At 45.8% G+C, this 16,706-nt stretch overlaps 1 protein-coding gene across 5 annotated transcripts in view; it reads right to left on the bottom strand.

The window, feature by feature from the left end:
- Nucleotides 1-690: 690 nt before the first annotated feature.
- The window catches only part of LOC138285295 (proto-oncogene tyrosine-protein kinase Yrk-like), a 228,797-nt gene continuing 212,781 nt past the window's right edge, over nucleotides 691-16,706 (bottom strand). For 3 of the 5 annotated variants that reach the window (XM_069225025.1, XM_069225028.1, XM_069225027.1), the window contains exons 8-13: nucleotides 12,357-12,521; nucleotides 10,121-10,300; nucleotides 9,308-9,384; nucleotides 4,662-4,815; nucleotides 3,544-3,675; nucleotides 691-1,665 (exon numbers count right to left, since the gene is read on the bottom strand). In XM_069225025.1, coding sequence (XP_069081126.1) covers nucleotides 1,457-1,665; nucleotides 3,544-3,675; nucleotides 4,662-4,815; nucleotides 9,308-9,384; nucleotides 10,121-10,300; nucleotides 12,357-12,521 — 917 coding nt within the window. In that variant the 3' untranslated portion in view covers nucleotides 691-1,456. Of the gene's footprint in view, nucleotides 1,666-3,543; nucleotides 3,676-4,661; nucleotides 4,816-9,307; nucleotides 9,385-10,120; nucleotides 10,301-11,138; nucleotides 11,295-12,356; nucleotides 12,522-16,706 lie in introns of all 5 variants that reach the window. The other 2 variants (XM_069225029.1, XM_069225030.1) reach the window with 1 other exon arrangement.

The raw sequence follows: 16,706 nt of genomic DNA, 5'->3' as shown, positions 1-16,706 counted from the left end.
TGTTCCCCGTGCTGAGCACCGGCACTTATTTTTGAGGGCCGGCGTTTATTTTTCTGCCTCAAGCATTTACTGTGAGCAAAAGACACGTATCGGAAAGACGGAGGAAGAGAAAAACGAAAAAGCGTCACAAAGTGAGAAAGCAGAAAGCTTCAAGAGTGAGCTGAAGGGGCAGGGAATGGCTGTAAATGGATTGAGGAGGCCTGAGATGGCTTCAGGATTACGCTGTCTCAGTATTCCGTGTTCACACATTTAACTGCAGCAGCCGCGTGTTTAAGAGGGGGGCTTTTGGCACCGGCACGTTGTTATTTACAAATTAAGCACTGTCCAGGGTGAATTTAAAGTAACATATCCTGCAGAAGCGGACGGAAGTTTACTCCAGTTACTCCGACTGAATATCTTGCCATCTGATTAAAACTGTGTTTGAGAAGGAGCATAATGTTTATTTTGAAAACAAATCTAGGCTTTTTGATAGCGGTGTTACTCTTGATGCTCCATTTTGCTATTTTCAGAATACCCCAAAATGACGACTCTAGTCTGTCAAGATGTCAACTTGTGACTGGCACGTTACAGACACATCTGTGCAGCATCTGCATGAAACCACTGTGGCTAGTTTAGCAATTTAACCTTAGGGTGCAGTCTCCTTTTAACATTTAACTCATTTTCCGGAAGCATAATTTCAACACGAGAAACTCAGTGAAAACCAGCGCATTTAATGGTCAATGTCGGGCTGTCAAAAATAGAAATGTGTCTTGAGGTCGGGAGAGAAGGGGCCCACATCCTCTTCACACCTGGCCCACAAAAGACGAAGACATCCATTTCCCCTTCCATACTTTAAAGTAAGGCTGTCTGTTGATTTAAGATATAATTCTGGAACCACACTCACGCTAAAAATGGGGTGATCCTGTGAAAATTAAATACCTACAAATTCTACTTGTGCCTTGGTTTCCCGGGTGAAGTCTCTCAAAGACTAGGTGGGAAGGACTGTATTTTCTTTAGACGGTTGTGAGTTTTCAATTCATAATTTATCCATTATTTTCTCGACATAACGCTAGCATCATTTGTCATTACAAGCTGGAGGTGGAAGGGAGGGAGAGCAGAGAAGAGAAACAGCTGAGGAGAGACAGGGCAGAAGGGAGAAGAGGACAGGCCGAGTTGCTTGTTACTTCCCTGGTTGCTGACACAGTCCAAGGAAAGCTCCGTTTAAATGCTTTCCAAAGAGAAGTTCCTTATATATGCCATAAATTAGTCTCTATTGTCCTTGCGGAGGCCAGCTGCCCAAATTCCTGTTGCATTTTGATGGAAGGCCTCAGGGTCCCCATCATGGTCCATCCACCAGGCAATTTTATTTTTTAAAGTACTAAAAATGAAAGAGGAGCACAGTGAAGAATCCTGAGGGGCTTCTGGTGCGAGCAGCAGATCTCCTCTTGGGGTGCTTTAGAGGTGCGTGTGGCCCCCATCACAGGTCCTCCCCAGGCTGGTACTGGGGCTCTGTGGAGGTGAAATAGTCCTCCAGGAAGGACTGGAGGTATTCAAAGGTGTGTCGCTCCTCGGGGTCTTTCCTCCAGCACTGGACCATCAACTCGTGCAGCGAGGAGGGGCAGCCGCCGGGGCACGGCATGCGGTATCCTCGCTCCACCTGCTCCAACACCTCACGGTTGTTCATCCCTAAAAATATTGAAAAAAACATGAGCGACAGGAGATGTGAGTGGCACCGACCCTGCCTCAACCAACCCACCGTTGACAACCCCCCTTCTGAAAAGCCCCCCAACTCCTCAGGCACAGGTGCACTTCCCAAGGCCAATCACTTCAAGCAGGTTGCTAGGGGAGACGGACATGACGTTTTGAGTTGTGCTGAGATGGTGATGGTAGGATAAGAGCTGAAAGGGAGCGAGTGCTGGTTGTTGCTGTGGTGGGCCTGGCTCTTTAGTTTGATGGGTGACAGCGAAGCCATATCTTGGTTGACTGAGTCTGTAAATCGCAGGATGGGGGCTACAATCACTCTGGAGACAAAGCAAAGTTTCATTCTCCTTTTAAGTTTCAACAGTAGTTTGCTCATTTACTAGTGATTGGCCTAAGTGTTTTTATCCCCTTTCCTAAATGACAAACTAATGCAGCCTTTTTAGAAAGGATTAGGAAACAGCACTCCCAGGGGACACATTGACTTTGCAGTGAAATATTTTAAAAATGGTATGTTACTTCTAAGCCTGCACATACAATGAAAATAAAATATATGCATGAAAACACCGTGTAGAATGAACAGAATTTTAGAATCTTTCGAGTGGCTGCCCGTTTTTTGTAGTTGTCTGTTTCAAAGTCTCCTGATTTGAATGATAAATTAAGTAACCTTTGGAAAAGATTTACAATTCTAAAATTGTTAGGGTGCACATCTAATATGGCAAATGAATAGACTGTGAAAGGGTGGACTTTTTTTCTGTAGCAAGTTAGTTTGTCTTAGACACCAGATAGATGTTGTGGGGTGAAATCCCAATGTTTGGTTATGGATTGGATTCTGAGTGGAACAGTGATGACAGCACCTGTTGTCCTCTGCTTCCGGTCAATTTCATAGTTTTTTTTTACAATTCTTGCATTTAATTCATGACTTTTGTGACTAATTTTGATGTGCTTTCTTCTTGTTAGAGTTATTTGTCAGTGCTTCTTAGACCTTTACTTTCTGTCCTGAGTTTTCATTACCCTATAACGGGAATTTTATAGTTATTGTTTATAAGTGGTTTATTATGAGATGGCTCGGAGAGGAAGGGAGCTATGTTTGGAGGGAACAAAATGTATCAGATAATTCAAATGACCTGTCAATTCCATTGGCAACAAGTAAACCCACGAAAGTTAAAAACCCTCTATAAAAACACAGGTGCACAGACACAGTGGTATTGTACAATGGAACGCAAAGCATGAATCACGAGTGCTTTGGGATTTAAAGTCAAGTTGATTGACTGTCCTCGGTGCTACACTTCAAATCTCTCCTAACAGGCAACATTGTCCCTCCTCTTTGCTTCGGATAGGCACAGTGGAGGGCTTACTATGACCCCTCTTATCCACCCCCATACAAGGGTACTGAAACTGTCCGATTTCATTCTTGATGGGTCCCATCTGGGTAAAGGATTCATACTCCCAGTCTTTCCATTGGTTTCTTTTACCAGCAGCAATAAGGTGTCCATTAGATGTCTATCCTGATGGTTTGTACCATATTCCATGATCCCCAGTTGTAGATCCCTCCCGTAAGATCTAGACCTGGGCACGTCCAGCTCGAGCTCTCCACAGGTGATATCTGTCCCAGTAACACTGGTGCCCAAACACTCTCCCAAGAGAATGAAGCTGCCCTCTCTATTTGTTTCTCTTCACTGTTTTTATTTGGGTAGGGCACCAAATGGACATCTGAAGGACGCTTCCTTAGATTTTCCCATTTATTATTCCTGCCTGCGCATCCTTATCTGGGTAAGGCACACATCTCCAGTTTGTCCTCCGATTGACGTGGTTTCCCTCTTTGAGCCCCAATTACCCACAGAGATTTCCCATCATTGTTCTTACCTGGGTAAGGCACTCGTCCCTTTGTGACGAGCTCTGTAAGAAGAATGCCGAAAGACCACACATCTGACTTGATGGTGAATTTTCCATACAGTGCTGCCTCTGGAGCTGTCCATTTAATTGGAAATTTAGCACCTGAAAGGCAAAGAGAACAAGACTCTTGGTCACCTTAAGCATGCACACTGGCCACTCCCAGAGAAGCTGAGCACTCTCCTTGTCCCTGTGAGTGTACGGTACCAACACAACGCCACATAAATTATTCCTTCAGAGTTTCTGTGGCCAGAAAGGCAGTTACAGAGACTCACTGCCATCCCCACCTTCACGAGGAAGCATAAGGCGCAACTTGGATGAATGAACGAGGAGGGAGGTAAAGCAGACCATGCATAAGGTAGCGTAGGCGTCAGGGTAAAGATTAGGTGAGGTGTAAACAGCCTCGTAGGTAGCAAGAGATGCTCACTGGCATCTATAATTTTCTCTGTACAGTGCTTTCCACCTAGCTAAGCATTGGCATATGCATGATCCATCAGTGCAACCCCCTGCCAGAGAGGCAGACAGCAGAGGTTCAGGCCTTTAAGTATTGCAGCACAGAGTAGAGAGGGACTAAGATGTGGGAGGGACTGAGAAGAAGGGAACAGGCTGAAGGTCATCACATGTTACCTGAGTGGTGAGGGTGTTCAACAAAGGTTGGGGTGTGAGACAGGATCAGAGAGGCATAGGCTGATGAGTTAAACCGAGCTGTGGATATTATACAGGGCTCGAGGACTGAAGGAGTGAGTGCGTGTCGAGGGGTAAGAAAAAGCCTCAAGGTATTGGAGGAGTGAGACACGACTGTAGTGATAGGAAAGATACCGAGGATGCAGGACAAAGGATAGGAAATGAAACAGGGCTGTGGAAGTAAGAGTCGGGTTGAGAGGTGAAAGAGCACTAAAAGGAAAGGCAATAACCAAGGGTGAAGGTGGAAATAGAGGTCATAGGGCAGTGGTGGCTGAGGGACAGCACAGAGGTCATGGGACAATGACTGTGATATGAGAGAAGCCTGCACTCTACAGGTGAATGACATGCAGGGAAGTATCAAGGACTATGAAGCATTTAAGGGGTGGCACTGGGTAAAAGGACTTTACCTTGACGAGCAGTGTACTCGTTATCCTCAATAAGCCGGGCCAGGCCAAAGTCGGCGATCTTGCACACTAGGTTGTCTCCCACCAAGATGTTGGCAGCGCGCAGATCCCGGTGGATGTAGTTCATCCGCTCAATGTAGGCCATGCCCGCAGCGATCTGTGTGAGGAAAAGAGTCGCATGAGACTGTGGAACCTTTTGACTGATGCAGAGATACAACTGTGATAGAGTTGGAGAAGAGGGAGTGCCCTCTGCAGGAGGGTGATATTAGTTCAAGATAACCAGGCAACGAAAGGAAGAGGGGATAAAGGGCCAGGCATAAGATAGGGTGTTGATGTGACAGAGAGTTGCATTGAGTGGGGGTTGGGAGTTGCTGACACCGTATCTATCAGATTTGTTTGGGGGAAGCAAGACTTCCTATCTTGGGTTTTCTTTTAATCGTGCAGCATGCTTGACAGACCCTGGAGTAAGGGGCAGGTAAGCCGATGAACCTGACTCTGCAGAGAAGTGAGACTTGGGAATAAATAACAGATCGTGGTGGCTTGCGGACTGTAGATTATACAGACTCTTGTGTAATATTCACTTGCGCAAGAGTCACTCCCAGCTTGATGTATTTTACGTCTGAGAACATCCATGCTCCTCTGTGGGATTGGAAAGAATCTACACTTATTGGCTCAGAGAGTTTATGGCTAGTAGATTTTGTATTACTGTTTATGACACCTTTTTTGCGTGCTGCTGTAACTACAGTGAGTTCATAGCGGTGTGACCTTATCGGTTTGGTTGCATGTTCTCAAAGACCTTGGTGGGGTTGTCCATTGTGGTGTGGCTGGGGTGGTGGGTGGGGGAGAGGGGAGAAAGAGAGAGAGAGACAGAGAGAGAGAGAGAGAGAGAGAGAGAGAGAGAGAGAGAGAGAGAGAGAGAGAGAAAGAAATGAGGTGACACTGAGGTCAATTCAGCCGAAGATCTAGGTGGAGAACGAGGTTACGGCACTGTCAGGGACCCTTAACAGCAAAGGAGGGGATTTTTTTAGCAATTAGACAACCAAAAGGATTGACATAATGGAACCTGCTGGATTTACTTCAGGGTACTTGAAGACCTCTCCCCATCTAATTGAAAGGTCCTAATGGATCTGATCAATCAAGTCGGGGGCTAGGACAGTGTGCTTCAATAGTTCAAAGGTGATTGCCATCCTAACCAGTGGGGCAAGGATCCAACTCAGTGTGGCTATTTTAGGCTGGCTGCATTGCTTAATGCAAAGCTGATTATAAATGTTTCCAACGAGCAGACAGGAAAATGTATTTTCTGATACTAAACCCTGACAAATTAAAATTTAAGCAAGACAAGCATGCAACAGCACAGAAGGGCTTTCATATCTTGGGCATCGTAATGCGAATTAAGATGTATGTTATTGTCCTAACACAGAAAAAGGGAGGGAGTTGGTGAAAGCAACACAGATGATGCTGGGATAAGCAACTTGAAGGTGGGGGATGGGGGGGTGAGGCAACAGAGAGGGTGAAGGTGGGGGAAAGCAACACGGAGTGTGCAGAGTGTGAGGAGGAAAGCAAACAGGTGAAAGAGAGCAATTTGGAGCTGGCGAGGAGAAGCATATGGGCCGTGAAAGAACAACACACATTTGGCGGAAAGGGAGAAGTACACATGAGAGACAGTTGGAACACACATGCACACTCGTAGAGTTCCTAAACAAAACTAAAAAAGTAGAGCTTGCAAAATAAGCAGTGGAAGGACACAAGCAAAGCATCCGTGATCAAGGAGAGGGACAAACACAAGAAAAGGAATGAAAGCCAACACAAGCTGATGAATACGAAACAAGAAAACAAGAGTAACAATAAAGCCCACCAATGGTAAGCAGCGCTCAGGCTCAAAGCCTACTCAAAGTGAAGTGGCAATATCACAGATCATCGGAGGCCAGACGTGGTCACTGTCTATTGAAATTGTATGAGTTGCCCCTTTTTAATGAGGGCATACAGTTGTTCCAAATCTATCCAAGGTCAAAACCTGCAGGCCACATTTAATTCTGTACTGGTGGCATTAGGCTCCAACCAGACTTCCCAAAATGGAGACATATTAGTCAGAGATGTTCGGAGAAAAGAGAAACATATATTTTATGGAAATTACTAAAAATCACACAATTTTTGGAACAGGTGAATGGCACAGTGTGAGACCTACACTACTCTCTGCCCTAATAGAGGATCCTAAAATAATCATACTGGACTACCTCTAGTTTCAGTGTCTCCCGTGCATGCACATGGGACAGGCTAGATCCGCATTATGTGTCAAAGAAAATATTTGTTTAGTGCAAACTGTTGTAGAAAACTGTGGAACGTACCGTAAACATAGGAAATGTCCTTTTCTTTTGCCCGACAGCTCATGTTTCTTTCTCAAGATGTCATCTCCAGTCATGTTATACATGTCCAGAGATGTGTGGAAACTCTCTTGTCCCTTAGCCCTAATATCTGAATAAATGTCAGAAGGAGGACAATAGCTGAGGGATTAACCCCTGTAGTAATTTGATGGTCAACACGGAATTGATCAGGCTCCACAAGGCTTGAAGGCACTTCTTAAAGCTAAGTAGAAAAGCAATTGATTGCTTGGAAGGAGGGAAGAGTTGGAGAGGCCAGCAGAGGACTGGTGGGTGGGTAGATTTCATTTATTTAACAGCATCACATTTGAAGTAGACACGTTTTACAGTAGAAAAGCGGCACACAGCAGTTCCTTCCTGTGATGACTCTTTAGAGAAGATGTGATTTCATGAACAGAGGGTCTGGCTCTCATTGTATGAGGAAGAGAGTTTCAATGAACGGAGCCAAGTACAAAGAAGGATCAACATCTCCATGGAGCGGAGGATGGTTTGCGGGTCACCTGAACATTCCATTTGGGATATCCGGGGTTACAATTAGGGATATTGTGGGTATAGGTGTAGATAGGCAGATAAGTGACAAACCATGCACAGCTTTAAGGGTGAATGTTAGTAAATTGCAAAGGGCTCCGTTTTGCAGAGAGACAGCCTGGTGGCGAGGACAAGGGAGGGATTGTGCTAGGGGTGATTATAAAGTGTTCTTGTGGCAAAGATTATAACCTTCTCCTGTTACGCAAATGAGTAGTTGGTGATGTCCAAGAGCAGAATGTTAAAATCCAATCTACTGAGCACAAGAGGATTAGTGCTTTGGCTGTGGGGAATGGGGCGAAGTGTTGAAATTTCTATATACTCAGCACTTGGTGGGGGAGCCATGATACTGATAAAAGATTCCAATTGCGTGGTAAGACTAAAGAGAATGCAAAGATTTCCAGGACAGGGGTCAGATGAGAGGATGTAAAAAGTGAAGATGGTGGGAAGTTGAAAAGAGACCAGTGGAAAAGCAGGAAAGTAGTAGTTCTCTGTCTAAGAGAAAGAGTGTGAATGATAGTACTATCATTCAGTGGTGAATAATTGTGAGACAATGTGCAATGAATGATTATACTAGACTAGGGGAGAACGTGTTTGAGAAAAGAATGATGTAAATAACGTTGTCTGGTTTCACAAATTTCTTGTAAAAACACAGACTGTGGCCAATTCAACTTACCCTTGTGGCCAGAAAGGCTTGTAAGAAAATAAATGGACTTTAAAAGTTCACACAGCTTAACAAGGGGCAGCTGTGATATTAGTTTCGTTTAAAAGTTGTGAAAACTGCACAGGGCAGCATCTAGAAGTTGGCTTTGGGTATTTATCACAGATTTAGAATTTAAACAAGAGGCAGCGAACTTGTAGCAACAGTACTGTGTAATCCGCAATATTTGTTGGAAAAGCAAATTTAACTTTAGATAAAAATGCCAAAATGGCCAACGGAGAGTCGCAATGCATGAACACATATGAACAATCAATTTGAAATTTATGAGAAAACAGTCTCATAACAGCCACCTATATGCATACCTGAATAGTGACGACCAGGCAGCCATCTTGGAACGCTTGTTCTCATAAAGTAGTTCGTTTTTTTGGTAATGCCAAAGGAACTAAGCTTTGGGTAAGCCAATGGCTTGGCGTCCACATTTTAAAAGTAAGACCTATTGGCTTTGCCAATTCTTGTTACTTTTGAAAGTTGTCGTGCATGTGCTATTTTTTTATTTTTTGCCAAAAGAGGAAGAACTGTGTTTTTCTATTCACGGCATGCATTTATGCCACTTACTGAAACAAAATATAATTACAAATCCCTGATGAGTTTACAGCCATGCAAAGAGGGTGTGTGCCTTCCTTGTGAATCATTGGAGTTTGGCCTCAATTCTCACTAAGTGGCTAGCTGTCTCCAAAAGCAGTCTGCTGAGGGCAGGATACGCAGGAAGGCAACACAAGGTGTGAAATAACACTCTAAGCAGGAAGCTGCTGAGAGTGCAAGATAAAGAGGACAGGGATGATGGAAGATTGCCCAACAGCTGGAAGATATTGGCACTGTTGGGAAAAAGGCAGCACTGAAACTGATAGTATATGTGAGATAGGGGTGCAGGTGTTGTATTGAGGGCAATGTATCACAGACAGGATGCTGGTAGTATGGTAGAAAGCAACATTGACCGGGAAATAACTGGGAGTCCCTGTAGGAACATATTTGTAAAGAAAGAAAATAGTCCTGAAACAGATGTGAGAACATCTGTAGGAGGGTACCTGGGCCGCCATGTCCACCAGCTGTGGCAGCTTCAGAAATCCCCCATCTCCATCCTTCAGGAAATCCAGCAAACTCCCTGTGAGGTGAGAAGGTAGGGGATTAGACAATATATTCGGAATGCTGAAGCAGTTGAGAACTGTGATATATTCAATTACAGTTTGAGCATCTAAGGCACGCTTAAGTTGCACACCCAGAACACACAGATTCCTGCTTCCAACCTCTGAGCCTACAAGGAGTGTCATTTCTACATTCTGTGCACTCAAGGATTCCCACTGCCCTCCCTCTGAGCCTATATACTCACTGAAGAGGACTCAGGAACCAAAATCTCTGAACACACTCAGCTACTCACTGCCAGTTACCTGCGTGCAAAGTTTGCACGTCCAGTGTAGGTTGACCATTCCCAACACCCCAATGGACACGGATTTGCAGAGCACGGCTCCGAGCAAAAAGAAGATTCCAATCACCTTTGTTTTTCTTGGTTAGCCGCCCCCAGCATGGTTCATCCTCAAATTTACAAAATGTAATTTTGTTACCATTTTGTTTGGGAAAGGGGCATATTTATATAATTCAAACCCCCAAGTGTGCTATCGTAAACTAAGCTAAATTGAAATTGGAAGCATTCAATTCCCTTATAGGCCACTCACCATCTATAAGTGAGTACCAATGAACTGATGACCAGCTACGTGTCACTTCACCAGCTGGGCAGTATCCCAACTCATACCTCAACAAGTTGACAGTCACACACTGCTACTTCCTTCTGTCTGTCTCTCTCTTTAGGATATTGCCCCACCACTTTCCTGTGATAGCCCTACCTTGGCCCATGAACTCAGTGACGATATAGATGGGTTCCTCAGAAACAACAGCATAGAGCTGGACCAGCTTGTCATGCCGCAGCCTCTTCATAATCTGAGCCTCTTCCAGGAAGGCCTCCGGTGACATGGTGCCTGTCTTGAGGGTCTTCACGGCTACCTTGGTGGTCCCGTTCCATGTTCCTTGAGATGAGAAATTAGCATTAGTACCTCCCTACTGAGGTCACTCATCCTCTTAATGCCAGAAACCTTTTTAGACCTGGATAGCCCCATAAGTATCTATGCTGGAACCCTCACATCTGCTTGGAAACTTTTCTTTCAAGGACACCATTGCTTTCCCACCAAGACCCTTTCTACAATGTATGTGCTCCGCAACTGGAAACCTTCCAATCGTACACAGGACCGCTCACGTTTTCCAGAGACCACTTATCTATGTACCTTTGCCCGCCCACATCCTACAATTAACCCCTTTGATCCCCCGTAAACTCCTCCCACTCCATAATAAAACCTCCAGTCCCAAAAGTGAACTTAGCCCCTTCCAACACTGAATTCTGCTATGAACCCCGATCATCCTCTGTATCTACAACACCACAATGGTGAACTCTCTTCTATAGTGAACTCTTGCACACTAGAGGGAATGTCTTTCCCTCTTTTCTCACTTCTGCTCCTTCACATCGTTCTTCCTGTACTTTGGGATTCCAGGGCCTGAGAGTTAGGAAGACCCTAGAGCAGAACTCCAAAGTTGTACCATGTCATATGTGAGATATTTGGCTGTCCTTTAGCTCACAATCTCTCTGCATGCAAGTGCAAGTACTAGTAGTGTTGTCCTACCCCTAAGAAACAGAGGAGTCAAGTTCCAGCGTGCATAGAGCGCTGTCGACCTAAAATCCAAGACTGGCTGACTATCTCATGTACGCCATGCTGCCACTTACAAGTTATGGTAGCGGTGCCCTTCTCTATGAAGGATTGATGCCCTGGTCTTACCATCCCTGGTCATACCATTCCCTGTCTGATTCCTTACCCATCCACACATCTCCGAAACACCCCTGGCCCAGCTTTTTGTCCAGGCTGATGGAGTGGCGGCTGATCTCCCAGGCGTCCCTCGACAGCCCCAGGGTCTGAGGTCTCAGGTTGTTGCATGGCTTGGTTAGTAGATGACACAGGCCGTCATTGAATTCTGCATGGAGGGTGGGATGAATGGGATGGAATGGAGAGGAAGGAGGGATAATGGAATGAAATCAACATGCACTTACACCGGGGCAGAGAAAGGCATTCCGGACTCTGATTGGGTGATACACTATTCCACTCAATTCTCTCTCTAAATATTGGCGTTTAAATGCTTTCTTGTACCATGCTCCTAAAAACGGTGAATGCAACTCTGTTTTTTTCAGCTAGTTTTAATTTGTGACTCCAGGAAGAAAGGCCTGGCATAACCAGATGTAGATTTCTGTGTTGTGTCCTGGAAGTTACCATTAAACATATTAAAATGTGAATGTTTGCCAATCGACACATTCAACTCATATGAGCCACAAGAGTACTCAGGTTGCTAGTTAGAAGCTTGATGGAGTTTAATCACAGAGAGAGACGTTGAGTAAAAAGATGTGAATGCCCTTTGCCCAGAGGCAGGTGTCACCAAAGCATCTGTCTGGTGGAGAATAACCCATGCAAAAGATAACATTGGTGATTCTCCTCTGTTTTGGAGAGGAGGGCATTTGCATGAGGCAACATGTGCTCAATTTAGGGTTAACATGACACCATATCACCAGAGACATCATCTTGTCAGGGCTGAGGCAACCTTACTTAGCATGCTAAGAGTTCAAGCTACACGTTTGCCACTATAAAAGTGGGCCTAAGTATCCCAGCATACTTTGTGCACGTTTGTGTGAAAACAAACGATTGGATGTAAGTCATTTTAATGACATAGGACTAGTTAACAGTTTTGTGTAGGTATAGGTTGACAAAGGCAAATTAGTTGATGTCAATTAAAAGTTAGAGAAACTGACATAGTTTAATCTGTTGAGACCTCGTGCTGCATTGGGTAAATTGCTATTTAACTGAGTTCTCAGTATTGCACAGCTTCTTTATGGCAGCCATTTTGTTCCAGTGAAAACTGGGGCATGCATGTATTCTAAAGACCAGACAGATGGAACATTGTTGACACTTTTGCACTCATGTCAGAGCCCGTATGCCTTCCACCCATGCACGCCTCTGCCCCGGAAGGAGGCGTGGATGCTCCTACCCATCCAGACTTCCCCGAATTGCCCATTGCCCAGCTTCTTCATCAGCTGCAGTGACTCGCGGGGTATCTCCCACACATCCTTGGTTTTGACAGAGAGGTCCGCCAACTTGGGCATCCCCTTGTGACATGGCACGACCAGGCGACAGCAGAGCCCAGCAGCTCGCTCTGGAAGCAGCGCAGAAGGAAAATGCAAAAAGACAGACAACACAGGGTATGGGGAAGAGGGAAAAAGGAGAAGCAAGGCTAGTTAGATACAAAAACAAAATCCATGAGATTGGGACGTCCCATAAGAAGATAGCTGGTTGTCAAAGTGGTTCATCTCATACGTCACACCTTCCCCCCAGTCCTTCTCTTTAGTCAACAGATTTCTGATACTTGTAGATTCAAACGTAAGGGCTTAGAAGTCCCAGAATGGTAAGTTCTGATTGATAAAAAGTCAGGAGTGGCTGAAACTGCTACCATGATATGTGACCACTTGGCATCTATAGAGAAGTACTGTGTAAAGGACTGAAGGGCTCATAAAAACACTGTCACGTGCGAGGCTATACAAGTCATGTAAAGTGCTCTGCCCCAGCCCTTCTGCCCAAACACAGGCAACAATGTCTATTAAAACCTGCCATTTCCTTATAGGCTGATTTTCCACTGGGACAAACTCACACAGCCTCAGCACATATTCATAACACAGCCATAGCCCATGCAAAAAAGTGTGCTGCTAGCATCCTGATACAGGGCAGTCACTGCACCCAAACAACAGATCCATGGTAGATTTTCAGACTAGCCACATATAGTATATTCCCTCACAATTTCTAGGCCTGTGCTGGAGGTCCAAAACTTATTGAATCAGACTGCACAGTTCCCCATGGGCATCATTTATATTCGCTAGGTGTAGGCACTGGAAAGTACAATTGCACGTCGGAACTGAAGATTCACAGTTGGGAGGGAGAACATGTATCTATCACAAATTTGTCATGTTGCCTGCATGTTATGCTATGCCAGAAGCTACCTCTTGGTTTAAACGTCAACTTTATGCTTGTATTCATCCTGTACAGCGCTTTGCTGCCTTTAGGCTAGGTGGCTAGCTTTGTGCTTAGAAATACCACATTCATACATACCATCTGGATAGATATTTAAACTAACATAACATTACACATCGGTGAAAGTATCAATGGGGCATTGTTGTTCAATACACACCCAGTGGAACACCACAGTCATAACATGTATCCTTCATTTCTACACACTTCCACCATTTTGAGTGAGTGACAAAACAAGACATGGAGATAACCCATGGTGATAACTCACAACCAAAGTGAGCAGACAGATGGACAGGGAACTCACGGGTAACAACAGCAAGGAAACATGACTACCAACTAAGCCGTAGTGGTATGTACAGAATACACACAGACCAATGCAGAACTTGCATGTAGGATCAGACACCAAGGGGCATATTTATACTCTGTTTGCGCCGAATTTTGACGCACAATCGGCGCAAACCCTGCCCCATATTTATACTTTGACGCCCGACCCCGCGGGCTCAAAATTCCACCATGTGCGTCATTTTTTGGAAGGGGGAACCAGCCTTGCGTTAATTATATGCAAGGTAGGCGTTCCCTTCCAAAAAATGACTTTAAGGCCTGTGCCCCTTATTTATACTCTGGCATCATTTTGACGCACAGGAGGGGGTGGGCCTTAAAAAACGGCGCACAGCCTGATGTGCGCCGTTTTTTAACGCCTGGGTCAGGGCAGGCGTTAAGGGACCTGTGGGCTCGGAAGGAGCCCAGAGGTGCCCTCCCCTGCCCCCAGGGACACCCCCTGCCACCATTGCCCACCCCAGGAGGACACCCAAGGATGGAGGGACCCATCCCAGGGAAGTAAAGGTAAGTTCGGGTAAGTATTTTCTTCCGATTTTTTTTGTGGCATAGGGGGGCCTGATTTGGGCCCCCCTACATGCCACTATGCCCAATGACCATGCCCAGGGGACATAGGTCCCCTGGGCATGGCCATTGGGCAAGGGGGCATGACTCCTGTCTTTGCTAAGACAAGAGTCATGTCAATGGAGGTTGGGCGTCAAAAAAAATGGCGCAAATCCGGTTTGAGGCCTGAATTTTGCCTCAGACCTGACTTGCACCATTTTTTGACGCACAACCCCCATTTTCCCATATGCCGGCGCTGCCTGGTGTGAGTCATTTTTTTTTTACGCACACCAGTCCGCAGCGCCGGCTAACGTCATTCCATTAATAAGGCGCCAGCATGGCGCGTTGGAATGGCGTTAGCCGGCGGTAAGAATTTTGACGCACAGCTACGTTGGCGCAGTTGTGCGTCAAAAAGTATAAATATGGGCCCAAGTCTAATGAAGGTGCTTACTCATCACAGAGACACTCAAATAAGAATGCCAAGCAGACATTTAAAGTACCTAATTTAACATAACATGACATGACAAGGAGATCAGTTACCGGATTGGGTGGTATTATAGGGCAAAGTGGGCGTTGCCCCACTAACAGTAAACAAAAAAAACACAGAGTTGCTTTAATGAAAGGCTCCGCGTGGCGTTGTGTCTGAGGCAGTAAGTAACCGGAAACTCGTTTTTTTTTACCAGCTTTAAAAGTTGATGCGCATGTGCCCGCTGGTCGAGAGGTTACTCGCCCTAGAGGCACAAGGCAACGTTGTGTCCTCAGATGGTTGGTGTGGCATTTTTCAATGGCAGTGTACTTGCTTGCTTTTGGGCGTTAAGGCCTGTGACCTTGGGCGTGGTTCCCATAACGCAAGAGACAAAAGAGGCAGATTTGGCTGGGTGTCAGCAAGCACGTGAGCCCCTCCCCAAACCCATGCTGGTATGCTTTTGTTTCGAAGAGGACTGGCTGGAATAGGGGCCCACTGTGTATTTTCCAGTTGACACACGCGAGGGAGGAAGTAATGGGTGAAGCCCATTTTGTTCTGCGCAGAGTGCAACTTTATCTTATCGTGGTGCGCATTCCTCCTGCTACGATCGTTGCCTGGGGAAAGAGGATTCAGTGCTTCCCAGTGCCCACCCTTTTGAGCGACAAGTGCCTTTGTGGATTGGAGACAGGAGGCAGCCCCAGCCCACACATCTCCATTGAGCTGCTGCCTGCCTCATGGGAGAGATGGACGTCTGCATTAGGTAGGGAAAAATACTAGCTAGCAGTTAAAATGTTGCATACTTCTAGAGATGAGTCAAACGCAGGAAGCAATTAAACTGCCCTGGCCATTTTCATGAGCATATGCAGAGTAATTGTGTTTGTCGAAAAGTTTGTACATTAAATTCCATTCTACTGGGCCAGCTCTCTTATCTATACCCAAGTAATATACATCGATTGGTTTGAGAGTTAAATGGCCACGCTGATGCCCACTGGCACACTGACCTCTTGTACCCAAATAATTAAAAGTCTGAGGGCTTTATCCGGGATAGACCCACGTCTTTATCCTTGCCATCTGAAGTGAGTCTTGCAATGCTGCTGGCCTCCCTGCACCTATGCAAGACATTGAAAAAGAAGCTTGCACGAGTATGAGTGCAGGGTGAGTGGGGACACTGAATGAGAGCAAGGTGTGTGGTATGCCTGTATGAGTGCAGAGTGGAGACGCTGTACGAGTGCTGTGTGAGTGCTGTGCTTGTATGAGTGCAGAGTGAGACTGAATGCTGAGTGAGCACTGTGCCTGTATGAGTGCAGAGTGAGACTGAATGCTGAGTGAGCACTGTGCCTGTATGAGTGGAGGGTATGCGGTGAGCCTGTATGAGAGCAGGGTGAGCACTGTGCCTGTATCAGTGCAGGGTGAATAGAATGAGTGTATGAATACAGAGGGAGTGGGGATGCTGTGTGAGTGCAGAGTGAGACTGAATGCTGAGTGAGCACTGTGCCTCTATGAGTGCAGGGTGAGCACTGTGCCTCTATGAGTGTAGGGTGAGCACTGTGCCTGTATGAGTGCAGGGTGAATGGAATGATTGTTTGAATACAGAGGGAGTGGGGATGCTGTGTGAGTGCAGGGTGAGTGGTATGCCTAGGTGTGCAGGATGAGTAGGAACGGTGTGTGAGTGCATGGTAAGTGGTTATGGTGTATGAGCGCAGGGTGAGCAGTGTGCCTGTTTGGGGGCAGGGTGAGTAATTACAGTTCACTGGGTGAGTGGGCACGCTGTATGAGTGCAGGATGAAGGCTTTGCCTGTATGAGGGTGACCAGAATGCGTGTGTGATTGTAGGGTGTGCAAAGCAATGTGCTTCTGTGACTGTAGTGTGAGGAGTGACATCTCTGTGAGTGCAGGGAGACTGGTAATTTTTTGTGAGACCATTTGCTTCTATTTTGTTTAATGGTAGAAAGCTTTCTTGAAGGATATACTGAAA

Source organism: Pleurodeles waltl, chromosome 3_1 (genome assembly GCF_031143425.1).
Source record: "Pleurodeles waltl isolate 20211129_DDA chromosome 3_1, aPleWal1.hap1.20221129, whole genome shotgun sequence".
NCBI classification, from domain to species: domain Eukaryota; kingdom Metazoa; phylum Chordata; class Amphibia; order Caudata; family Salamandridae; genus Pleurodeles; species Pleurodeles waltl.
Note: the sequence above shows the minus strand (reverse complement) of the source record. Positions and strands in the feature narration are given on the sequence as shown.